Source organism: Carex rostrata, chromosome 8 (genome assembly GCF_964058835.1).
Source record: "Carex rostrata chromosome 8, lpCarRost1.2, whole genome shotgun sequence".
Classification (NCBI taxonomy): Eukaryota; Viridiplantae; Streptophyta; class Magnoliopsida; order Poales; family Cyperaceae; genus Carex; species Carex rostrata.
In genome coordinates, this window is record NC_135925.1 from 568,846 (window position 1) to 594,937 (window position 26,092).

At 34.7% G+C, this 26,092-nt stretch overlaps 2 protein-coding genes across 3 annotated transcripts; one reads left to right on the forward strand and one right to left on the reverse strand.

Moving 5' to 3' along the window:
• Nucleotides 1–1,951: 1,951 nt before the first annotated feature.
• On the reverse strand, nt 1,952–9,828 carry ACD5 (Diacylglycerol kinase family protein). 2 transcript variants are annotated; one of them, XM_078306686.1, is made up of 13 exons: nt 9,690–9,828; nt 9,241–9,396; nt 8,544–8,711; nt 7,751–7,843; nt 7,545–7,637; nt 7,152–7,416; nt 5,025–5,060; nt 4,804–4,888; nt 4,117–4,269; nt 3,934–4,035; nt 2,935–3,291; nt 2,421–2,487; nt 1,952–2,315 (listed from the first exon to the last, which is right to left on the reverse strand). In XM_078306686.1, exons 1-13 carry the CDS (start codon nt 9,798–9,800, stop codon nt 2,178–2,180), a joined length of 1,824 nt encoding a protein of 607 aa, XP_078162812.1. In that variant the 5' UTR covers nt 9,801–9,828; the 3' UTR covers nt 1,952–2,177. The 2 variants fall into 2 exon arrangements, with proteins under 2 accessions (XP_078162812.1, XP_078162813.1); XM_078306687.1 differs by lacking the exon at nt 5,025–5,060.
• Nucleotides 9,829–16,290: 6,462 nt separating this feature from the next.
• On the forward strand, nt 16,291–24,271 carry APC8 (anaphase-promoting complex subunit 8). The gene is made up of 6 exons (XM_078306893.1): nt 16,291–16,674; nt 17,291–17,615; nt 18,175–18,519; nt 19,724–20,370; nt 21,307–21,565; nt 23,590–24,271. The coding sequence occupies exons 1-6, from the start codon at nt 16,589–16,591 to the stop codon at nt 23,677–23,679; spliced, it is 1,752 nt and encodes a 583-aa protein (XP_078163019.1). The 5' UTR covers nt 16,291–16,588; the 3' UTR covers nt 23,680–24,271.
• The last annotated feature ends 1,821 nt before the right edge of the window (nt 24,272–26,092 follow it).

Consider the following 26,092-nt stretch of genomic DNA (forward strand, 5'->3'; position numbering starts at 1 on the left):
CAAAATTAGGACTTACTTACTTTGGTTTGATGGGTTCAAACACCGTTTGATATGCTTCAAGATTCGTGTGATACGCTTCAAAATTCGTGCATACATGCTTTTATTTTTATGTGCACAAATCTTAAGACAAATCAAACGGTTATGAAGCTCATTGGACCTACATTGTTATCCAAAATTAGACGGTAACATGGAGTCATAATTTAGTATATTTAGATTATTTTGTTTTCTTAGTGATATGATAAGGGATATAATTTATTGTCAGAGTATAAATCAAATTATTACAAGATTTGACACTTGTGTGTTTAATTATCAGATACATGGATCATTGATATTCATACATACAATATAATTCAGGTAGGTATTAATTTGGATGGATAACAGTATTCTACTGTAGCTGGCTGGCTGGGTCCTTGAGTTGAGGTTGAGCGTTGTGACTTGTCTGTTTTTTTATTTTTGCAGAATTTGATATGGCTTCCCTTCCCTTCCCTTCCCAGTTCCAACTTCCCATGTGCTGGGCATTACAGTTAGGATCCGGGAATCCAAGGCTTGCTAGTTGCATTACAGTTGGGCCCCAACTTGAATAAATAAAGAAATTCAATTGCACACGGTCTATATCAAAATCAAATTATCAATGTCACAGTCACAGTCACAGCCACAGCCACAGACAGTATGGCTAGGCTAGGTACCGTCCTAAGACTCAAACATTTGTATACCTTTACTGTTTGTGAATTGTGATATCACTTATGGCTTAAAATATATAAATATAAACTTGTAAACAATTCATTTAAAAATGTGTGGTTTGGATCATCATGCAAATATATATTTATCAATTTTATCAATCTATCTGCCTACTATTTAAACTACATATGTATACAAATCAGATGATAAAAATCTAACACAGCGCAAACAATTGTTATTGATGTTATTTAGCCAATGAAAATAGATGATGAAATTGGTTGAAAAAAAAAATAGAATAGTTGTTGAAAACATGCATTGGTTAGGACTTAGGACTTAGGAAGGATCGGCGGATGTACACCGGGACTAGCCAAAAAGTATACTGATTCGGGCATACAGTTTTCTTTTAATTTGGCAAACAAGTTGATGGGTTGGCAGATTTATTAAAATTCGCGCAATGACGTTGTTGGTTGTACAAATCCTGGATGGTTGCAGCAGGCCAAATCATGATGATGAATTTTAACCATTAATTCGGTGACTGTGCTTTGATTTGCGGTGCACGTGCAATCGTGCATTGCAGCTCTTGCTCTTCCATGAAACATAAGCATCATGCATGCTTCAACCCCAGTTCTTGTAATTAGCCACATCTTGCTTTAATTTCATTTCACACCCTTCAACTTCAAGAGGTAATGAGGTATTAGTCTACTCAATTTGCATCCCTTGGGCTTGGAGTAACTCAAATTTTGAGTTTGAATCCAGACCGTCCGATCAAACTCAAATGTTGCTCTCTTTCCAAGCACAATAATTATACGAATAATAGACACTTGTTCCCAAAGTATGCATTAAAGTCCTTTTCTTTTTCTTCTTTCAAGGAAGATGTCTAGATGTGCATCATCTTTTCCATCCTTGAAAACTAAGCAGGTCAAATTGATCCTCGCTTAAAATTAAAACAATAAATAGGAAAAAATGAGGCTATAGTCTATGGCACTACGTACATCACATATTTGTTCATAATATGAATCTCAACCTTTCAAACGTGGTCATCCTTTTTATAAAATGTACTTGTAGATCAAATTTTACATTTTATAGAATTTGTTTATTATTACATTTTTTATATTAAGATCATGTTGAGTTTGAACAATTTAAATCAACTATTTGAATTTTAAAAATAGAGATATTGATTCAAAGTAAGAACCAATTTGTGCTATGTATAATACCATAGCCTCACTCAAAAGAAAATTAAAAAAAAAAATTAATGATAACCTCTATAACTAGTTTTAAAACATCTCTGAGATTGTCTCCTCTCTAGATAAAGAAAAGAATTATAAAAATAAAAGTCCATAAAGTGAGCAAACTATTCAAGGGTTTTTAATTTATCCTAAATCGTTATATACAAAAACTACAAATTACGATCACGCATGAAGCCACCCAAAATTTTTATTAACACGTTTTGTAAATTTTAATTATTTGCAAGTTGCAACACTCCAATCACGTGGTAATGTTTATACTTCTGGTCCAGATGCAAAGAGGTTAATGAGACCACGACAAGCCTGAACCGACACATGGCTTGCCTCAAGAATTTCTCCATCCAAATTCCATAAGCTTCTATCATGCTGTGAGACGAATGTGAAGGCTGGAGTCTGAAAGAAGTTTAAAATGTAGCTATTGTTTTATTGACATAATTAAAATTGATTAAAAAAGATAAATGATAGGTTATTGACATAGTGACTATAGAATAAATTAACCTTGTGGTGTTCTATGAAGCTGTAGTTCAGCGGGTCAGAACCCCTCTTTGTTAGCTGCGTGAGATGCCTGCAGCAACAGTGTCAAGTTCATGTCTCTAAAATTTAATTGTTATTTTTCTTATTCCCTTTCAACTTTTTTCTGGTAATCTGGTGCACAGGCTATCAGAGAACCTGAAGATATCCCATGTATCCTTGTGTAGAAACTATTGAGATGACTAAATTAAGAGGCCGTCAGGCATGTGCAGTATTTCCCCTTTACAGAATAGCAAAGGGTACTAAGGCTATTTCTACAATTTTACCAAGGAACATTTAGTTCGATATGTAGAAAAGAATACTAAGCTGTAATCAAATAAAACAATGGTAGCATCAACACAGCAACCATTTAGTATAGATCCATTTATTACAAAAGACAGACAACTTGATCATTGACTAAGAGCAATTGCATATACCCACACTCGACTAACACACAAGCTGGAAAGCAAGAAAAAATCATGTCTAGTTTACTAAAATTTACCAGAGATAGTAAGGATGAGGGCAGTCTTTGACAAGTATGAGATGCAAGAAACCGTCAGACAGGTGAGCATCAGCCACGAGACCATCAGGTGCTCTTTCATTTCTACATGAAATGACGGCAGCGCCGACACTGAGAAAGCGACCCTTCACCCTCGACCACTTAAAATCTTTGTTGGTATAGATGTCAGATTTGCTGACTGTTCCATCTGAGAAATCTCGGTCAGATTCTGATACAGTGGGCTGGTTGCATACCGTGCAATTTGTGCGGCAGATTTGCTTTTGCTGTTTTCTTCTGGGTTCATGAGAGGAAGACTCCATAATTTGCGGCTCTAAGTAAGTTATTTCTGCCTCGTATGTTCTGGATAAAATGGGAATTATCAGTTAATCAATTACAGGATTTCAGCATCAGGGATCTAAAACTGTGTTCTGGTACTTATTTCCTTTTTCCTTTTCCTCTTTTTTTTTTGGTTTAAATTTGTTCTAATTTCCTTGCTTAACAAAGAGGCATTTGGCATTGTGATACCAAACTAGCTTACCAGCATCATGGGCTGGTTATACAGAGTATAGACTGATCAGCACAGGAATGATTGATGCACCCAAATCTTAACCCCATGTCAACGACCCTCATTAAAAGAGGCTAAGTGAAGGCCAAATGCCCCTCTGTTTTTCATTTTTAAAGTTTTATTTTATTTTAAAAAAATCTGACTATTGCAGCTTTCCAGGCAGGCCCTTCTCTATAATTTAAAAATCACAACCATTTCAGGGAATTGAGATCTGCTGCCATGAAAGTAATGGCATAGACGTACCATAGCTCTGCTGCCTATTAAAATTAAAAGAAAGAAATTAAACCTTGTTTTTTTTAAGGAAGTCTTTCTAATTTGTTCTGAACTGTATGTTTTGATCAGACCGTCCATGTGCAAACTATGGAACTTGTGGCGTAGTTTCTATGGCAATAAATGTAGAGTCATATAGAGAATGACATAAATTGGAAGAGAAGTACTTGTGTTTAAGAAAAACCATTGTTCCAGCATAATCATAGCGCATGGGACCCATCCAACGAAGCTTCTCACTCTCCTTGATAACATCTCCATAAAATCCATACCTGCATAGGAAGATAAAAGTTGATCTCCAAAGATAATTTTTGCAATTTGTTGAATCAAAACAAGAGATTTTGGAATCATACCCAGCAAAGGAAGCAGCATAGCGAAGGGTGGGAGACTCCAAAATAGAGGAAAGGCTAGTCTTCCATCTAACAACTTGAGCTATGTCAAGAGACATCTTACTACCTAGAATGATATGCAATGTTGATGTGACAGGGTCTCTTACTCCAGTTGTACTGTAACAGAGGGAAAGAGAGTTTGTATTGTAACATAACATATCAGTGAGAACATACTAGTCGAGTACTCAAATTTGGTCATGTAACACCCGGTAATTTAATATTTTTTTTAAAGATAACATTGAACTTTTACATTTTAAACCTTTAAATTTTCTAGTACTGTATATATGTCCAAAATAAATTCATAAAAATTATTAAAGTTACCGGATGTTACAATTCTTCCCCTCTTTAAAATTGCAATTTGACAACTATCCTGAGTTCTGATTCGTTAGCATCCGGTAATTTATATTATTTTTTTAAGATAAGATTGAATTTTTACATATTAAACCTTTATATTTTCTAATATATTAAATAAGTCCAAAATAAATTCATAAATAAATTATTAAAATTACCGGGCATTACAGGTCGTCTAATGGTTTTGCCGCGCTGTTTTGAATTAAAAATGCAGTCATAGTAAACCAACATTCATTACAAACCAAGCTGGTTTGAAAGAACTTGCTGTAAACTTAATTTAAAGGTTGTTAATTTCTGTACCTCAACACAATAGCATCAGTAGAGCCAGCAGGTATGAGCCCTAATCTGAACCAATCATTTGGAAAAGAAACTGATGGGATCTCATCTACAACAAAAACCAAAAATTGTGTCCGATTCAGTTATATGAAATTTGTTTTATAGAATGACTCTGATTAATAAATCACGATCTTTTGATTGCCACAAAATGGCAACCGATTCACCAAGTCGTATAACAGACTGACCTGAATCACTTGGTTTGTTAATTCTGTACTGAGTTCCTGTGGACCCCGCAAAAAAGAGAGAGATGTTAAAATCTGCTCTTGAGGATCTTCACATGGATGACTTTCAAGAATTCCCACTTTACAAAAACAGCTCTGAATTTTGGTTTACTTGCATATATAGCCCAAAATATTGAAGGTCTTAAAAGTCATGCCACATCAACAGAATTCTTTATATAGGCACATTGAAAGGTAGCTGAGCATATACACGAGTTCAAAGATTAGGCAAAAGACATCATGTTGTGATAACTTGCCACTGATACTGACTTAATATTATATCGCAGCTATGTTGCATTATGGATAGAGTGGCAACTTATATAACACAAAACAGTGTGATAATGCCAATTTTCGATATTGAAGGATAAGATATGTTCAATATAACATATATTTCTTCATTCTTTCAAAGTATTATTTGAAAATTATGATCCGGGAAACTGCTATTTTTCTTTTGAAAGAAAAGAATAACAAAGGGTCGGAGTATCAGTAGAATTGACTTGAATAATCATAACACAAAGTTTATCTTGGGTACGACCAATATGGTATGTCCATGTATATTTATTATGTCATACAGGTACCCATCCCAACAGGAAATTTTACAAAATAACCTACTTTTGAAATAAGTTTGTCAAAATACCTTATCTCCAAATTCTTTGACGAAATAACCTTCTGGGACCCACTAATGTTAAAATTTTCCTTTCCTTAGTTTTACACCCATTCTTTTTCTCTCTCTTGAGGTTAATGGTGCATTGGAATTTTACTTCTTCATAGATTGAGATATATGAATTTTCTTTTATGACATATAAGTGCAAACTTATCACTTATTATACATACAAAAATAATTGAATTGTGGTGCCTTTTTACATTCTAGATATGAACGAAACATTTCATCGCAACCGGAACTAAACAGTATGTTTATTTGGTCTCAGTTGGAAAGTCCCTACGCTTCATTAGAATTTTGCTATGTTTACAATTTTTTGCAAAAAATGCTATCCTTTTATTTTATATCTGTTTTTAATGAAATGAATAAAAAATATTTTTGCAAAAAAATTCTCATATACACTGATAATTTTGTAAATAAACGGAGACAACCTATCTCAACATTTTTTGTTATTATTTCCATATCCAGGTGAATGAGAATTTTTTAATATAAGAAACAAAAACAAAAAAAATACCTACAAGTGTTCATGAATAGAAAGATCAGTAGGAACTTTAGTGATCTAAAAGTTAAAAAAAATCTGAATTGTAATTCTTACTGATCTAAATCAGATTTTTTATTTTGTTTAATTTAAATTGTTTACTAAAATACGATTTTTTTCTTAAAAAAATAGATAAAGTATCTTCAAATTTAAATATATTAGAAAGACTCAATCTATTTTTTAAATTTTTTTATATTTTAAAAGAGAAAACATAAAAAAAAACTTGTTTGGATCGGTAGGAATTCTACCGATCCAAACTAATTTAAACTTTGAATCGGTAGAATTCCTACTGATCTTTCTATTCATAAAAATTTGCAGGTACTATTTTTGTTTCTCTTTCATCATTTCAAATATTTTCTACATACAAAAAAATCCTAAATTAGGTAGTCATAAACTAATATTATTGCAAACATAGCATTTTTTGCATTAAAAACAGATATAAAATAAAAGGATATCAGTTTTTTTGCAAAAAATTGCAAACATAGCAAAATTCTAATGAAGCGCCAACTGAGACCAAATTAACATACTGTTTAGTTCCGGATGCGATGAAATGTTTCGTTCATATCTGGAATGTAAAAAGGAACCACAATTCAGTTATTTTTGTATGTATAATAAGTGATAAATTTGCACTTATATGTCATAAAAGAAAATTCAAATACTTCAATTTATGAAGAAGTAAAATTCCAATGCACCATTAACCTCAAGAGCGAGAAAAAAGAATGGATGTAAAACTAAGGGAAGGAAAAATTTAACATTAGTGGGCCTCAGAAGGTTATTTTGTCAAAGAATTTGGAGAGAAGGTATTTTGGCAAACTTTTTTCAAAAGTAGGTTATTTTGTAAAATTTCCCCATCCCAACAGGTGCATTTAGGTAAATAAGCTGACATCTGTCATACCTAAATTTGAGGCAAGACTACTAGCAGGTAGCGAATTGGGAAGAAGTGGTTCATGGTCATCATATCTACATGAAGTCTCTGGAGATGAGTTGCCTTCATTAGCAGATGTATGGCCCATGTCATCAGCATTTATGGTTAAATTTATTTGTTTGTTTTGATAATTTTCTCCGTGTTGACCCAAGCCTGTTGGAGGCGGAGGAAAATAGGTCTTATGCCTTGATGGGAGAAGCCCATTTAAAACTTCATTAAATAGGCCATCTCCTCCCTATAAACATTGCGTCATTATTTGTCATCAAACATAAAATAGAAAACGATTAATCAACCATTGTATAATGCTTGTTTAATTGTTACTTCTTTAAGTCATATAATTACAGATAACATAAATGTATGTACCACAGTTACAATGCCATCTAGAGATCTAAGCTCTCTGTCAGGTAATGTTGAAACTACATCATATGCGTGTCCAGCTCGCTCCGTCATAATCACCTGATTAAATACATTTTTGAAGAATATTTTGAAATACATATTTAGAAAAAATATTTCCCAAGAATAAATATTTTTTAGAGAAGCAGGTGTTATACTGGAAATATATCACCCACCTTGGTCTCTACTTTAGCTCTGCAGAATATAGGTGCAACCATCTCCCATGTCTTTACTCCCTTTCGTTTTCCACACAACGGATGTACTAGTACCTGAAAACAAATGCTGCATCAGTTAATTTTAAAAGCTGGTACTATCACCTTATCTTAGAAGAAATTTTGTAAGTTTAGCCTCATTTTTATAATAAAGAATATTTTCAGTTCTCAATACAATTCATGACATAGAATTGTCTGAAGATTGTAAGTTGTTATGAGACCTATTACGCAATTTTGAGCTAAGGGGCAAAAAGGTTGTTTCCCATGGTCCCACCAGAAGCCAACAAGGTACGAGTGATGAAGAGATGACATAAGCCCTTTAATGTCGCACACCAAACTTCTTGTTAGCCTTAGGCAATTCAATAAAATACCAGCCTTTTTTGTAAAATTTATTTCAGCTTCTGGTTTCTGAACTCTTTATAGCACAATATTTTCTACAGCATATTTTTGGAGTTGTTTACAGGCCTTAGTTTCAAGCTTAAAGGTAAGGCAGGCATTTCATCACAAGTTATTTTGATCTTAGAACAAGCACAGCAGAATTACATTTACAGGGTGTGACACTAAAAAAAAGAATATGACAGCATGGAAGAATTCTATTGGGCATCCGCCCATGATACAGGGAATTAATTAAGTCTGTGAAACTATGAGGAAATAACAACAAGCCATTTATCAGGCATCTCTTTGTTCTTCAACGACAGAATTAACAGTACCCAAAAAAATTTAGTATAACGGTATAGGATGAGATTCAGAAGTGTACCAAAAGTTTCTTTGGCCTCTTGTATTGGTTGCTCATGTAAGAATTGAGTTGTTTCACCCATGCTTCGCATGTATTTAGGTCCTTGTGCCCAAAAATGTACTCTGACAAAATCCAAGGGGCTGGTTGTTTCTTGGGTCTTACAACCGCATGTACAACAAATCGGTGCATCTGTATCATAATAACAGCATAATATCAGATGATAGGTCATGTTAAGAACTTACTGGTCATCAATTATTTAAGCTATATTAAGACCAGGAAGTTTCAACTATTTAGCAGAGACAGGCACATAAATTTTTGAGCTTGTCAAAATTGTTAATTAGCCTAATTTTGATGTTTAACCTCACATGAGCCACATAGATTTATTAAAGACAATTAAAATAAAAGATTAAAAAGGAAAAAAAATAACAAAGTTCGCGATCAACTGGCATGCAACCAGCAAACAAGTGCCAACTGAAACGTTGGCCGGTTCACAGTGTAAAGCTTGAAACAGTAGCAGAAGGATAATAATTACAAAAAAAAAATCTTCACTAGGAGAACATTATTAAAAGAATTTTCTCCCATATAACCACTGTCCACAGCAGGATTATATCTAAATCTCTGTTGTGCATCGGTAAATTGAAAGATATTTTTGACTTCTAATGGTAGTATTACAAGGAACAGGGCCAAATTGACACTCTGGAGAAATAAAATATATAACCTCAACATAATCACCATGAAGAAATGTGCCAGTAACTGAAGGATCATAGACAGAGCCCCACTCTTGTTGCTCTATTGCATAGATATCCGATAAACTAATCTTTGTTTCTTTTGCTGTATAGGATCTTAGCCCCAAGCAATATGTAGTGACATCATTCTATAAGAAATTCAGATAATTAGCTTAACCATACTAGAATTCCAATGATACAATGAAGACTATGATTAATGTCAGCTGACTCAGATAGGAAAATAGCAAGTTGAAATTTTGACTTCATATAATTAATTAAACAAAGGTCGATCCTCAAACCCACTAGCATACAATCAAAATGACCGACTTATACCTCAAATGTCGAGTTAAACTTACATCAGTTTGAATCACATGGTACTGGCATGGTATCAGAAAGTTATGAAATTCGGGTCAAATTAAAGCAAATTGTAGAAATAGCTTACCGAATCGACAGGTGAGCATGATAATCCGTCGGTGTTGAGCTTAGCAAAGACCTCGCCTACGCCATCCAATAAGAGAGTCGAGCTCAGAACCACCTCATCGTCGTTCTCCATTTTCTAAGAAATATCTGAGATTTGAGGGATTTGAAGTACGATAAAGAGACCAGCGTGCTTACCCAATCCATATTCTCTGAGGTAATAGAATATTTGTGTTTAGATGTAGAACGTCCAATTAGAATTCTGCCAATCTAGTCCGTTGTATAATGCACGGTTCCCCTTTAATGATCGTGCGTATTCTGATCGGACGATCTGGACCTAAATAGAAATATTCTGTTACCTTCGGTAATATGAAGTCCCGGTCTGCGATTTTTAATTTCTTCCAATGGCGGCTTTATATAAACAAATATATAATTTAGGATTAATTTCCTATTTACTCCTGAAAATTTCTTCACTTTCTATTTACCCTTGAGATCTTTGTTATATCTAATAAATTCCTTAACTCTCTTCATTTTTTCTTATTTACCCATACAATTAATTACTCATTGTCATATTTTATCTTTGGGAGCATCTAGCTATCCCCCGTAACAATCCCCCATTTCATCCCTCAGGCATTAACTACTTCAATAACTACTAACTACCTAGGGGGACCACTTACTATTTGGGGACCACATAATATTTGAAAGATTTTACAACTGGCGCGCGTAAGTATTCATCTATAATGCATCAAGTATTCATACCTAATATATCAAATATTTAAAAAAAAAACTGGACACGTTTTTAGAGGTGAGATTTTTTTTTTCATTCAATCTAATCAATATTTCTGACGATCGGTGAGGAATTTTGCAAATCTAAAACCACGAATGTTTTTGATATAATTTTATCTTTAAAATGAGATCCATAATGATATACTTTCGAGTTGTCCGTTGTACAAGTATTCATCCTTATCGAGAAAGTATTCATCCTTATCGAGAAAGTATTCATCCTCGTCGTGCAAGTGCAAATATAGAAACTAGGCACATCACTCATCCATCTTTTACACGTTTTTAGAGGTGATTTTTTTTCTCCGTTCAATATAACCAATATTTCTGACGATCTATGATGAATTTTGCAAATCTAAAACCACGAACGTTTTCTACACAATTTTATCTTTCAAATGAGATCCATGATGACATACTTTCGAGTTGTCCGTTGCACAAGTATTCATCTCTTATCGAGAAAGTATTAATCCTCATCGTATAAGTGTAAATATAAAAACTAGACACATCACTCATTCATTTTTTACATGTTTTTAGAGGTGGGTTTTTTTTTCTCCGTTCAATCTAACCAATATTTCTGACGATCTGGGAAGAATTTTGCAAATCTAAAACCACGAACGTTTTCTACACAATTTTATCTTTCAAATGAGATCCATGATGACATACTTTCGAGTTGTCTGTTGCACAAATATTAATATCTTGTCACGCAAGTATTCATACATAAGATATTAAGTATTCATTTATACACATTGAAGTATTCATTCATATATCTCTATTTTTTTCAAAATTTGTTTTTATGTCATTTATTTAATACGCAGTGGCCTAATTCACCATTAATAAAACTTTGTTCTTTGCAAAACTCGCTACTTCACGAGGAAGAGAAACATAAACATGAAAAAGATTAATTGCATATACATATACAAAATTATTTTGATACGATCGACAGTGACGGATCTGACCCGGTAGAGACGTGCTTTAGTATTCGTTCAAACACATTGAAGTATTCATTCATACATGTTGAAGTATTCATTCCTGGCAGAGGCGTGCTTGATTGGGATGGAGTGACGGATGATCTCCGGCAGAACGTTCGCTAGAGCAGGAGCAGTAGGTATAGAGGGAAAAAAATCGATGCGAAAGTGTAAGAGGGAGGGAGCTTATTGTATTTATCATTTCGAGGTGGGAGAGGGAGGGGAGCTTATCAATGGAAAAACGGAGGTGGAGGAGGAGGTGGGATGCAGAGGTGGGAGAGAGAGGTAGAGGCGGAGGTGAGGTGAGGTGAAGGTGAGAGAGGGAGGTGGGAGGCAGATGTGGGAGAGGGAGGCGGAGGCGGAGGTGGGAGAAGATGATGAAGGTGAAAGAGAAAAATAGAGGTGGAAGAGAAATGGAGAAAGAGGAAAGAAATAAAGATTGTTAAAAATAGTAGTTATAGTTATAGTTAAAATAGAAAGTTAGTTGGGGGATGAAATGGGTGATGGATAGGTAGGAGATATTATAATTACCCTTTATCTTTTCCTATTGTACTCTTGCGTGAGCCCTCTAATAAAGCAGATCCGATCATCCGATTATAGAATATGGAAAGAATCATGTTCCATGAGTACTTATGTACCAAGTAAGGTAAAATTAATATTTCTGTCAAATTAGCACATTCAAAGCATTTTAAAGCTGGCCTGTGACACCTTATTTTTTTATCCCTGAAAGGGTTCGCTCAAGGCTCTTTGGAGTGTTTTTGACAGCATCTACAGTTTCACATACTTTGGTTCTAGCTCTAAAATATTTTAGACTGTTGCAAAATAGAAAAACTCTAAAGTTAAAATTCATGGTAAAATGCCGAATGAAACTTCAATTTTGACTCTTGATAATAATTATTTTGATGACATATTGCTTACATGGCATCGAGTTATATATCATTGATTCCATTTTTGCTGATTAAAAACCAATCTAGAATGTAAACTTGAATTTCTTTGATGGCGGTTATCAACTTACATGAAAAAAATGAAAAATACAAAGTTGTATTGATTTTATGAAATTTCGAATCTTTTTTGTTTTTTTTCAAAAGATAATACAACTCGCACACCCAGTACAATTTAGTACTACAAAATAACAAAAGAATTTAAAAAAAAAATGAATAACTACAAAATTCTAAGCCTAGCCTAGTAGCAGTATTTTGGACCAAGCTCCACAAATATTCTAAACTGCAGCATAAATAACTCATTATTCATAGCTACACTACTTATTATTTCCATGATCAATAACATGGGTCCATGACCCCAAAGCAAATTATTTCAGTGCAACAAAAATATTCGAAAGTATCCCCATCAGTAAAGAAAAAATAGTGATTAGTAATTTCGGTAGTTGGAGTGGAGGCTACCATGCAGTAGAGACGAATTAGATGAACGAAAAGGCTTTTTCTTTACACCGTACTGTAGAGCAATAAAAATAACTTCCCAGATAAGAGGACGGGCGAGAACGCAGGAGGAGAAGAAAGCGATCGAATACGTAGGAGGAGAAAAACAAGGACTGATCAACTTTCTTTGGAGGGTATTTTTGTCTTTTATTATAGATATTTAACTATGGTTAATTTTAAATTTAACATGTAATGGGTAAAAAGAAAATAATTTTAAGAGTTCAGAGACAAACTAGATATATTCATGAGTTGAGGTGTATATAGGAAATTAGAGAAGTCTACAAAAATATACCAAAAATTAACCCTATAACTTATATAAGATAGGAGTTCAAATGTAAAATATTATAGTATTTTAATTTTATTTAATTGTTATCAAGAGTTTACAAAAATATACTGACATGAATATTTTTTTTGTTATATTTTTTAATGTATTGATTCACATAAAACTATTAGAAGAAGTAATAATTTTTTATATACTAAATAGTATAGATCACATCTAACAATTTTATTTTAACAAATAAATTTATAATTATTATTAAAAAGTTTAAGTAATAGAGATATAATGAGATATAACAAATAAACATATTTGAAACCTTCTTAAGAAAAGAAGTCCGCTATTTAAATTAGTACCGGATTAAAATATAATATTTGAATCTCATTTTATAACCCGTTTTTTTTTTCCTACCACCCTCAAAAATCGAAATTAAATGAATATCATCCGAAAAATCGGATTTCAGATTCCGCCACGTTCGCACCATGGATCTGCGGACTAACCCGTTCGCACCGTGGATATGCGGACCGACCCGTTCGCACCGTGGATATGCGGACCGACCCGTTCGCACCGTGGATATGCGGACCGACCCGTTCGCACCGTGGATATGCGGACCGACCCGTTCGCACCGTGGATATGCGGACCGACCCGTTCGCACCGTGGATATGCGGACCGACCCGTTCGCACCGTGGATATGCGGACCGACCCGTTCGCACCGTGGATATGCGGACCGACCCGTTCGCACCGTGGATATGCGTGCGTGGTAAGTTAAAGCTATATATGCAGCAAATCAGTTATGTGTTCCATTTATCCACTCATTCTTCACCAAAGCTGCTGCAGAGGTGCGTTTTTTTAACTTTTTATCCTTTTTTAAAAAAAATTTATTTTTTGTAGTATTTTTTAATTTAGTGCATTATTTTGTAATATTAGGTTTATTCAACGAATCATGATTGGGATTGCTTGTTATTTTGGTGGTGAAGTATTACAAGGACCAAATGGCGCCTATTATAGCCACCAAATGCTGAAAATGTTCAATATCGGCTTAGGTTTGGATTTTAGAGGTCTAAATAGGGAAGTGTACCAACAATTCAATATTGACCATCGTAATTATGAACTGGTAATTATCGCAAGGATCAATATTGGCCAAGGCAACCAAGCCTGATTCCAACAGCTACCGGTACAAGACGATAGCAGTTGGGAGTTATATGTCCAAATGACAATGAATATGACCACTCCTTTCAAGATCCTAGAGTTATATGTGGTAGCCAACCCCAGACAAAACCCCAGACAGAATGCCAGACAATTGTTGCAATTGACTCAGGGTTTGGGGCTCTAGCAATCTGTAGCGGGTCCTAGCCAGGCCCCATATGTAGCGTATCGCTCATCGTAGAGGATACTCATCTGATTGTTCCGCGTCCCCGTCAAGGTATGAGTCTGCATTTAATTTCAAAACAAACTAACTTACCTATTTTTATCTAAGTGAAAATTAAAATTATTTGTATTTCTCAAAACGTAAACTTACATATGTGTCTCTCATCTTGTACTTCTCGAATTTATACCAGCAAAGAGAGCTGATACTCTCTTTTGTCATATTTGGAAATATGGTACGGGCCAGTGATAAATCCAGCTGTAAATCATCTTGCGTACGGTTTTCATTGCTACCGCTGGTTGACGCCATACTAACATCAAATTTATCAATTTTGTTAATTTTGGCCTCTATCAATAATTTCAGGGACAGTACAAATCTAAGAATAATACAAATATCTATGGTAATCCAATAATATATCACTATTCTTAGATGAATCGGTAAAAAATCATACAATCTACGGTAGTGCATAACGATAAATTTATGATTTGGTGCATTTCTACTCAATTTTGGTCTAAATATAACAATGTAATAATAATAATAATATATTACAATTTTTGGACATTCCTAAATTGGTCTATTTCTAAATTGGTACACAACTAAACTAAACTAAATAAAAAAAGTACCAACTAAACTAAACTACTATTTTGGTCCACTTATATACTACTATTTAATGAAAAATATACACAAATAATAGTATATTGTAAATTACACAAATATTTACAAATATACTACAATATACTATTTTAGTCTAATTTATACAAATATTCACAACAATATACTATTTAAATAAACTAACTACACAAATATTACACAAAAATATACCAACTAAAAACTACACAAATATTTTAGTCTAATTTACAATACTATTTTGGTACCCTAAACTAAAACTACTTAATAAAAAAATTAAATAACAAATTTTAACTTAAAAAAAAAAAAATTACCTTAGGTTGGTCTGGTGCGCAGCGGAGACAGACAGGGACGGGTGGTAAATGTCCAAGCGGAGCCCTTTTTATGCCTTTCTACCACGCACGCATATCCACAGTGCGAACGGGTCACTCAAGCGGGTAATGGCGCGAGTGGGTCAGGGCGCGAGTGGATCAGTCCGCAGATCCATTATGCGAACGGGTTGGCGATCCGTCCACAGATCCATTACGTGAACGTGGCGGAATTTGAAATCCGATTTTCCGGATGGTATTCATTTAATTTCGATTTTTTAGGGTGGTAGGAAAAAAAAACGGTTTTATAACAAATACAAATATTTGAAACCTTCTTTAAAAAGGAAGTCCGCTTTTTAAATTAGTACCAGATTAAAATATAATATTTAATCTCATTTTATATTATAGAAATTGAATACGTCATTAAATCAAAGAATTAACATTTAATCTAGTAACAAATAACAATACTTTTTTTATATAAGAGAACATGAATTTAAAATTTAAATAAAAAATATTTTATTATGAATATTAAATGAAAATCAGTAGAGTAAGTAAACCTCTGTATTTCTGATTAGAAAGAAAAACGGCGCTAAATCGGAAACCCATGTGAGGAGTGAGGTACCCGTACCCGGATCTGAATTCGCACGAACCCTCGCCACTCCGAATGCGCATCCTCTGCATTAACTAAAAATTTTTTTTTTGACCGTCTGATTTTAAACGAAGCTAATCCGACAGCTGCCTATAACATGAGGGGTCTTTCAATATTAGTGCAGATCTAATTTACACGAATTTTAAAATAGATCGAACAGTTGAGATTGATTAACTCAAAAGATTCCCTTTTGAGTTAATGCAGAGGATACGAATTCCCCTACTCCCCAGAGGATTCGAAATTCGAAATTCGAAACGTTAAACATTTTCCAACAAGATTCCAAATTAATTGTGCATCCCTCCATTTTTACCTCTCCAGTGAAACCCTAACCCCCTTGGAGCCTGCCCCGCGTAGGCGTAGCACACCCACGGGCCACGGGCCACGGCGCAGAAGCAGATCAAGGGGACCCCTCAAGGCCATACTTCTCTTTTCTCCTCCTTATTCCTCTCCTCGTAAGAACCCCATTTTTCTGCTATAATTTTTGTACTGTTCTCTTCTCTTCTCTTCTCCGAAAAGGCAATGGCTTCCAAAGAAAGCTGTCGAAACGAGCTTAGGCATGCTGTCAAACAGCTCTCTGATCGCGGCCTCCACTCAGCTGCAAAATGGTAACTCTTACAGTTAATACAATTTTTTCTGATTTATCACCAAGGCCAGAATAGTGGCTCAATTGGAACTATTATTGCTTATTCCAGCTCAGAATTAATGTATACAGTGCTTATTATCACAATGCAGATCATGTTATTTCCCCTGTTATTTAAATTTTAGATCTTCACTGGAGTACCAGTTTTTCCTATGCTGTTCCTATTGAAATTAGCAGTCAAGATTTATCTGAGGCGACTGCCTATCCTGAATTTGGAACCTTTATCCCGATTATATCTATTTGCCTTCTATTGTGCCCAAATTAAACTTGCTACTGGTATTGGAAAGAAACAAAGACTTAAGATGTTAGAATTGTATTCTATCTGTCTCAGCAGGAACAAAGAAAGATAAAGCTTTTTGCCTTGTTCAAAAGGGAAACACTTATCTGAAAAAAATAGCCACTCTCAAACTTTTCCAACGCACCAATTTTTTCTATAGGATAGAACTTTGTTGATAAAATATGCCATTTACAATCTAGAAAGACGTCTTACAGGTACTGGCAGTGTTGGCAACATATTTACATTAGTTATTTCCGGACCAAATTGTATAATTCTCAGTTTATATTTTTTGAACTGTTCACAGGGCAGCGGAGCTCTTAGTTGGGATTGAGCCTGACACTCCCTCCTCCCGACCACGCACCTCTGGCGTGACGCCTTTGTCATCAACCCTGCGTCACCGCTTCCGTGCAATTGCTGCCGCAGAGTCCCCAGCCACTGCCACACCACCAGCTGGTGTGTCATATGTCAGCACTCCGATTCCCTCTGACGACACGGACAATGACGACTATGATAGTTACCTTCTGGCAAAGTCATGCTTTGATTGCCGTGAGTACAGGCGTGCTTCTCATGCACTCCGGGGGCAAACTGGAAAAAGGGCAGTTTTTTTGCGGTGCTATGCTCTTTATATGGTAAAGTGACTGATAATATACTTGTTTTTAATTGCATATTGTAGGGTGTACTTTCTCATTTGCCATCTCAGAGTTAAAAGTTTTCAATTTGCCCCTCCTAAGACGTAGCATCATTTATGCCTCTTTAAAAATTTAGAGTTCTTGGATAAATAATCATGGAGTCAAGTTTATTAATCTGTGCCGTGAGTTTTTTATTTTCTAATATTTCTCATTTCACTCGTAATATTCCATTTTGCTTGTATTATGTAAGTTCGTGTTTCATAAACTTGACATTCTTTTTCTATAACCATTTTGAGCTAGACATAGTTCTAAGGTTTTTTTGTTACTTGAAGCAATTCAATTTGAGAAAATATCATGGATTGGGTGAACTTTAAGTATGTTCCACCTAACCAAATGTATGGACAGCTTTGTAGATTTACATCATAATAATTTATATTTTGGTGGGCTGAACAAGATGTTCCTGAAATTCAGAAGGACACACAAGAAATTTAATTCAAAATTAAACCTCAATCTACACTCAAAAAATGCTTTCCATATACTCATGTCTATATCCCTGCAGGCTGGAGAGAAGAGGAAAGAGGAAGAAACAATTGAACTTGAGGGTCCATTGGGGAAAAGTGACTCTGTCAATACCGAGTTGGCGACTATAGAAAGAGAGCTCTCCTCCCTCCACCGAAACAGGTCTATTGACTCTTTTGGTCTGTACCTGTATGGTATTGTTTTGAGGGACAAAGGGTGTGGGTCCCAGGCTCTGTCAGTCTTGGTTGAGTCAGTCAACAGCTATCCATGGAACTGGAGCGCATGGACTGAGCTTACTTCTCTGTGCACCACTCTAGATATGTTGAGGACCTTAAATTTGAAGAACCATTGGATGAAGGATTTCTTTCTTGCAAGTGCATTTCTGGTAAGTTATTGAATCTTTCAATACATGTAAGTTGTAACTGATTTCTTTACTGAAGGTTTGGTCCACCTCAAGTTAAACTCTACTTTAACCGTGGTTAGTCTAATAACTGCACTGACTGGTTATTATAGTACTGGACAGTTTGTATAGTAGTGTACAGACTAGTTAGTACCACACTGGACATTTGTATCACTGATCGGTACTTTTTAAGTCCCAGCTGAGATACGATGACTAAGGTAACCTAAAACTAGGGGTATTAATGTGCTTGGAGACCCAAATTAATCCAAATTAATTAGCCCTGCTCAAATCTTTTGAAGTCCAAGCTCGACTCAAACTTGAATGAGACCCAAATTTGGCTCAGCTAGAAATAGGCCCTCAGATGTCCTGGTCTACTACAGAAAGATAAATGAGAGATTGCGATAGCTTTTGGAAACTAAGAGATGGAAAAATGCCAACTATCCTTTGTAGCAATTACTTATTAGATCCATGAGCCCCATTCGGTTAGGAAATGAATATAAACTTAGATTAATTCACACAAATTTTAAAGAGAAAACAATAGAAACAAAATACTTTTTAATAGAGCAAAGCTAAAACTAAAAAAAAGGCGAGTATTTGTTTTGAAAATTATATAGTTCAGTTAGGAAACTGATACTGAGAATAACTATATCGGTACTATTTATCATTTCACCAAAAATTAATTAGAATTAAGGTTGTATCTAAAGGAAGAAAACAACAACCATTATGAAGAAACCCTTGATTACTCTCTACCTGTACTTAAACCCTGAATAGCCAAGAAAAAAAAACAATATTGATCCCCTATTTTGGGAAAATAAAGAGACTCCGACTTTCTCTGATGTGAAGGATTTGATTGAGAAAATGTCAGATTTGGGTCTTGTCTTCGTTTGGTTATTGGAAAGAGGAGAGAATTCTCTCATAAGAAAAAGCCCAATTGTTGACAGGAAAAGGTGTGCTGATTAGAACATTTGAACTTCGGGCTGATCTGGGCCTTTTGCTAGTTCGGCCTTAAATAATGTTAAATTACAAATCAGGGCCAAGCTTTGGGCCCTGTTGGATTTTAGCCCAGCACTTTAGTCCAAGGGCATACCCTAGCCCATAAGCACCCCCAACTAATACTGAAGCTGGACTTTCACAACAGTGGAACCCAAGGTGCAGATGTCTCTAACCAAAATTACACTTATTCTTATAGGAACTGAAGATGCATGAAGAGTCTTTGGAAACATACAAGCGACTACTAACCATTTTTCGCCTTAGCGACTATATCCAAGCTCAGGTTGCCACGGTACACTATAATATGCGTGAATTAGATGAGGCCGAGCTTATTTTCGAGGAGTTGCTCCGTACCGATCCGTACCGCATGGAGTCTATGGACACTTACTCCAACATCCTCTATGCAAAAGAAAGCTTCTCAACACTAAGTTTCCTTGCTCACCGGGTCTTCCTAACCGACAAGTATCGTCCTGAATCATGTTGCATAATTGCAAACTATTACAGTTTGAAGGGGCAGCATGAAAAGTCGGTTTTGTACTTCAGGCGAGCTCTAAAGCTGAACCGAAAGTATCTGTCGGCATGGACATTGATGGGGCATGAGTATGTGGAGATGAAGAACACACCGGCCGCAATTGACGCGTACCGGCGTGCAATTGAGATAAACCCACGGGATTACCGGGCCTGGTATGGGCTGGGCCAGATGTATGAGATGATGGGTATGATATTTTATGCCTTGTACTATTACAGCAAGTCGGCGGCATTGCAGCCAAATGATGCTAGGCTGTGGAATGCAATGGCGCATTGCTATGAGAGTGCACCTTTGGGGAGAATAGAAGAGGCTATCAGGTATGCTTTTGACTCGAAGATTTATATGATTTTCGATTCATACATCTTGATTAAGCTTGAAGCTGCCTCTATTTTCATCCGGCTCAGCTCTGAAACATAATTTGTTTTTTCCTTTAAATTAAAGACCGTTCTTTTGATGTTAAGTATTGTTTTAACATGCAATTTTTTTTTTATATAAAGTAAAAATATTTGTGAAAATATTTAAAACTTATAGCACTCCATTTTTTTTAAATTAACTTATATGATCAAGCCGAACATGGTAACTGATTATTTAAGCTGTTCAATGAATGGAGAAGCAGACATCAAGTTTATCATTGCTAATGCGCATGATGTATATTTCATGTGGATCACATCCTAATTGTTGGATTAGATTAAACTCAAATTTAAATTTTTTATGGTGGGTGTCCCGGATTGTTGCGGGATCATATCCTTCTATATTATATCATTCTTTTAAAATTGATTTGAAGATATTTTCTATAAATTCTGAGTCATTTGCTTGATTCACATTTCATAATAATAATTCAGCAAATGATAATTTATTGTTTCACAACTGAATTTGGATAATCTTCTGTTCCTCTTAGTACCGTGGCCTCTGGTCGGTGAACATGCATTGGTTGAAACCTCAAGTTAATCCATATTTTCAATTACTTTATCCCTTTTTGGCTCAATTGAGACTATTTTAAATTTAATATTGGCTCTGTTACCAAATACCTCAAAGTGGTAACAACCAAACCTGTCCCCTACCTCAGCCACATCATATCATGTACCACACCATACAGTGAGGTTCAGAATTGGCAATTTACTTTACAATCCCCTAGCAAACCTGGCTAAAGAGTTCTGAAATTTCAAACTTTGATTTTGACTCATCTGGATTTCAAACTTATATCTTGCCTATCTCTATTAACCTTAATTGGTCAATGCAATGTTAATACTCAGGTGCTACAAACGATCAGCAGACTGCAACGATGCAGAAGGGATAGCACTGCATGAGCTGGCACGGCTGTATGGGGAACTAGGACAGGCAGATCAAGCTGCGGTTTACTACAAGAAGGATCTTGATCGGATGGATGCCGAGGAGCGGCAGGGCCCCAACTATGTGGAGGCGTTGTTTTTCCTAGCCAAGTATTGCAAGAGTGTCGGGAGATATGATGAGGCAGAGCACTATGCCACTCGCTTGCTGGATTCCACTGGACCTGTAAGTCTTTGCCTCCTTTTTTTTTTTGAATCAATTACAACAAGCACATATTTCTCATGGATTTGGAGACAAATCCTAGTGCCGTTGTTTGCAAAATATTAGGCGTGTACACGGTTAGATGTCAATTAAGTCCTATATGTTGGTTTTTCTTTAATATCATCGGTACAAATTTAGTACAAGTGATTTTAGATAGATCACATCAGAACAGCAAACTATTAGTGTTTTTTATTTTTAATTTTTTAAAGCTGTTGAAATTTGGATGAATGCAAGTACATGCCGCAAGATAGTTGGCTGCAATTAGAGAAGGAAATACGTGGCACGCCGTGATATGACGTGACCAATTTTTTTTTTTCACGTGACGTGACGTGACCAAAATGGTGGCAGATGGTCCCGCCACGTGACATGGAGTGACGTAAATTAGTCACGTCAATTTTTTTTTTATATTTTAATTTAAATTGTTGAAAATTCAGAAAAAAGATATCAAGAGATATGAAAAATTGTAAAATTTTTAAAATAAGTAAATAATGTTGCAAATTTTTTTTTTTTGAGGAAAGGCCGTTCGGCATCTGACATTACTTTAAAAATTCAAATTACAAATATTCATTAGACTAAACTAAAGAAAATAAAAACTTAGTACTCAATGAGTACCGGTATCACTGAACCTACACTAAAAGGGAAACCTAGATACTCTATGCATACCAAAAAAAAGCTGAAAATTAACTAGAAAAAGTTGGATACTCTATATTTCATACCGTAACGTGATGTGACGTGATTGGTTTGCATGACGTGACATGACGTGTAATTTTTGCTCGAATGTGGTCACATCACGTGATCGACACATGTTCCGTGACGTATCTGATCATGGCATGACAAATTTCCTTCTCTAGCTGGAAATGGACCTCTTTTGATTTTGTCTGTGTGTGTGTGTTTATTTTTATTATAGTGCTGCTTATAGGTGGACCTAAATAGTGTTGCACAAAGTAATATAATAATACATTATTATTCCTTTTAACCCAACAAAAAACTAAGCATGTAGAAAAGGTTATTTTATGTTTAATAAGGATTGGTCATGTTCATCTTCATCAACAGTGTTGAAGTTAGCAGATAGCATTGTGAAATATCTGACATTTCAACTACAGCTCATTAAGCATAGGGTTTTTTTATTCAAATTACTAAAAGAAATTCTATGGACTGTAGGGATCTTTGTTTGTTTGTTTGTTTGTTTATATAACTCTTCAAATTTTTGTTTTCTTAATAGAGCTGGATTTACATCCTTTAATGCAAAGATTGCTACAGTTTCTAGTGCTAGTAGAAGTATATACTGTCATGCGGCATGCACTATCACTGCCCTTTTACAAATTGGTCTGGTTATAAAACACATGCAAGAATATCCCAAACAAGTGCAAATTAAAAAAAAAGGAGTGTTTCAAGCAGTACAAGGCACAAGCTAAAATTCAGCGTGTGAAAATCAGCTAGAAATTTCAGCGTGTGATAGAATCATCCAAAATTTCAAGCTGATTTTACCCTAATACATAAAATTTATGGGGATCTTGTCTCTTTGAGCTCAATTTATTGCATCTGCATCCTGCCGGCTTGGCTTGTAGCTAGAGTTAATGGTCAAAATTTTGAACAGGTTAGTGTGCTTAGATTTTGAGGTTTATTTCAAAGTACAACCGTGTGGTTGTAAATGGGCTGTAACAGAGGAACTTTTCAGAATGTACTACATAGAACGCAACCTTCTTTGAGTTGATATAATTAAGTGGGCTCGGCTAGCTCAATTTGTCTAGTTTGTAATTCAGCTCACCGCATTGGTCATATATGGCTTTAATTTTAAACAAGCAAGCTGATATCATGCTATATTCTTCTAGTCATGTCCACTATTACTAATTTAGAGGTGATAGGGCTTTTTCTAAGATTATTATATCTACATCCTTTTGAGATTATTTCATGAATCTACATGCATGATGAAAAAGGGATAAATAAGTTGTACTAAATTTGTCATGGTGTGTCATTGAAATTTGCAGGAGAAAGAGACGGCGAAGTCAATCCTGCGAGGTCTGAGAGCATCCAGTTCTGGTTTTGCATCAATGGAAATTGACCATTTTGCCCCCTAAACTATAATTATCCTGTGTGAGTGCGAGAGAGAGAGAGAGTGACAGCCGCTTTCAAGTTTTCAAAGAGAGGGAGAGAGAGAAGCCGGACTCTATAAAGGACTTACAAATTTGGATTTGTGGAATACAAAAACCTACTACAAGCAAGTCTAATAGAGCTATTTGTACAAAAAGGAAGAAAATCAAATTTCATAATGTACAAAAAAAAAAAAAAATCTCCTGACCCATCGAGTGGTCATATGGTGTATGTCATGGAATTGATCCTAGCCATTTGACTCCAATGATCTGGTTCCGGCATGGTTGACAGCCGTAAAAAGTATAATTGCAGCTGCTGAAGCCGAGAAACCAAATGTACCAGCCGCCTACCTGGTGCAAGAATTAGGGTTAGTGGAATGAACCATATGCCAAAGAACTCGATCACCATTAGCAACCTTTAGTTGTAATTCTTCTGTTATTTTTGATTTTTTTTTTTTTGTTGTTGTTGTTGGGTTTCTTCATTGATGTCACAGGGCTGGGTACTTATATGCTTTTATGGGGTTGCACATACATGTGCTTATCCTTTGTTTGCTTCTATGCCAATTATATTTTAATTCAATGAAATATCGGATAATAAAAAATAGCAGGGACGGGGAATAATTTTGACTTGCAAAACCAACCAATAGATGGGACCCATCATTTGGTGAAGACGTGACTAACAATTGCCATTTTAAGGAATCCCAAGGAACACAAGTTGTAATGGTTGTCTTGATATTTTTCCTTTTTCCAGTCTGTTGATTTTATTAGGCCAGTAAAAAAAAACAAAACAAAAAATCATAACAAGTGAAACAGTTGCTCATCCTTCCTGATTTTTTTTTGTAAAATGAAGCAATGTATTTACATTTTGATTAATTTCATGAGGTTGATTTGAATTGAATTGAGCCAACAGTTTAGGACTTAGAATGATTGCGTTGTAATATTGGGGAGGAAAAAAAAGTTTTAAATCTTCGAGAGGCATACGTGAAATTTTCCCTTATTAATCTATAAATTTCTTGCTGTCCATTGAAGATTAGAAATTCTGTGATTCTCTTTTGACATGGATTGAATTAGGTACAACTCATCTGAGAGACAAGGGGCTTCAGTTCTCATCAGGACCAAAACTAAAAAGCAATTTCAAAAATTTACAGTGTGCTGATGCTGTTGGATATTTCGTATTTTTAATCTTCGAAGACACAAAATAAGGCTATTGACTTTTTATATATCTAATAATTTCTAACTTTTATTGATGAATTTTTTTGATAAACCATAATTAAGAAAATCATTTTTACTAAACCAGCATGATTTTTTTTTTTTTTTTAAAAAAACCACAAAGACCGAAAGCTCCATTCGGTCTACCCATTTTGCTTTTCTCCAGACCGAATGGAGCTCTCGATCTCAACTTTTTTTCAATTTTGCCGTGAATGGTGCCGCAGAAGATCTGAAAAAGGCAAGACCGAAAGTAGCTCTAGGTCTCGTGGGAAGCTTAATTTCCTTAGTATAAGTAAATGATTTATGTGTAATTTTTTTTTCGTTATAAATAGTTTGTGTATTTTTTTTAGTAGTATAAATAATTTATATTGTAATTGTAGTATAAAAAAATAGTTTATGTAGTAATTTATTTGCATGTGGTATTTTAAAAATTGTTTATATGTAATTTTTTTTAGTAGTATAAATAGTTTAGATAGTAATTATAGTATAAATAAATGATTTATCTAGTAATTAATTTGCATGTAGCAATTTATTTGTATGTAGTTTCCATGTAGTATAAATAAATGATTTATGTAGTAATTTATTTGCATGTAGTATAAATAAATGGATTATATAGTAATTTATTTGCATGTAGTATAAATAAATGGGTTATGTGTAATTTTTTTAGCAGTATAAATGGTTTATGTAGATGTATGTAGTAATTGTTGAATGATTTATTTATTTGCATGGTTTATGTAGATGCATTGTTTATATGCATGTAGTTTTTTTTAGTGTACGTGCATGTAGTAATTGTTGAATGATTTATTTATTTGCATGGTTTATGTGCATGTAGTTTTTTTTAGTGTACATGCATGTAATAATTGTTGAATGATTATCAAGTCACATCTTTATAATTTCTAAATAAATAAAATTTGTAACTTATATGTAAAAAATATTCTTACAAAAATTTGTATGTTTATTCAGCTAAGTACAAATGTATTTATTTATTTCTTTACACGAGTCATTTTATTTTATTTAAAAAAAAACTCCAGACTGAATGGCCACACGCCAAAAGTCGGAAAAACTGAAAAAAAGGAGCTAGACCGAGAGCTCCATTCGGTTTGGAGAAAAGCAAAATGGGTAGACCGAATAGAGCTTTCGGTCTTTGTGGTTTTTCACAAAAAAAAGCAATCATGCTGGTTTAGTAAAAGTG

Coding starts and splice junctions, on each gene's coding strand:
- APC8 (XM_078306893.1), top strand. CDS start 16,589: ATGGCTTCCAAAGAAAGCTGTCGAAACGAGCTTAGGCATGCTGTCAAA. Junction 17,616..18,174: donor GGTGCTATGCTCTTTATATG/GTAAAGTGACTG, acceptor ATATCCCTGCAG/GCTGGAGAGAAGAGGAAAGA. Junction 20,371..21,306: donor AGAATAGAAGAGGCTATCAG/GTATGCTTTTGA, acceptor GTTAATACTCAG/GTGCTACAAACGATCAGCAG.
- ACD5 (XM_078306686.1), bottom strand. CDS start 9,800: ATGGAGAACGACGATGAGGTGGTTCTGAGCTCGACTCTCTTATTGGAT. Junction 7,638..7,750: donor GAGCTAAAGTAGAGACCAAG/GTGGGTGATATA, acceptor GTATTTAATCAG/GTGATTATGACGGAGCGAGC. Junction 4,270..4,803: donor ACTGATGCTATTGTGTTGAG/GTACAGAAATTA, acceptor CCTCTGTTACAG/TACAACTGGAGTAAGAGACC.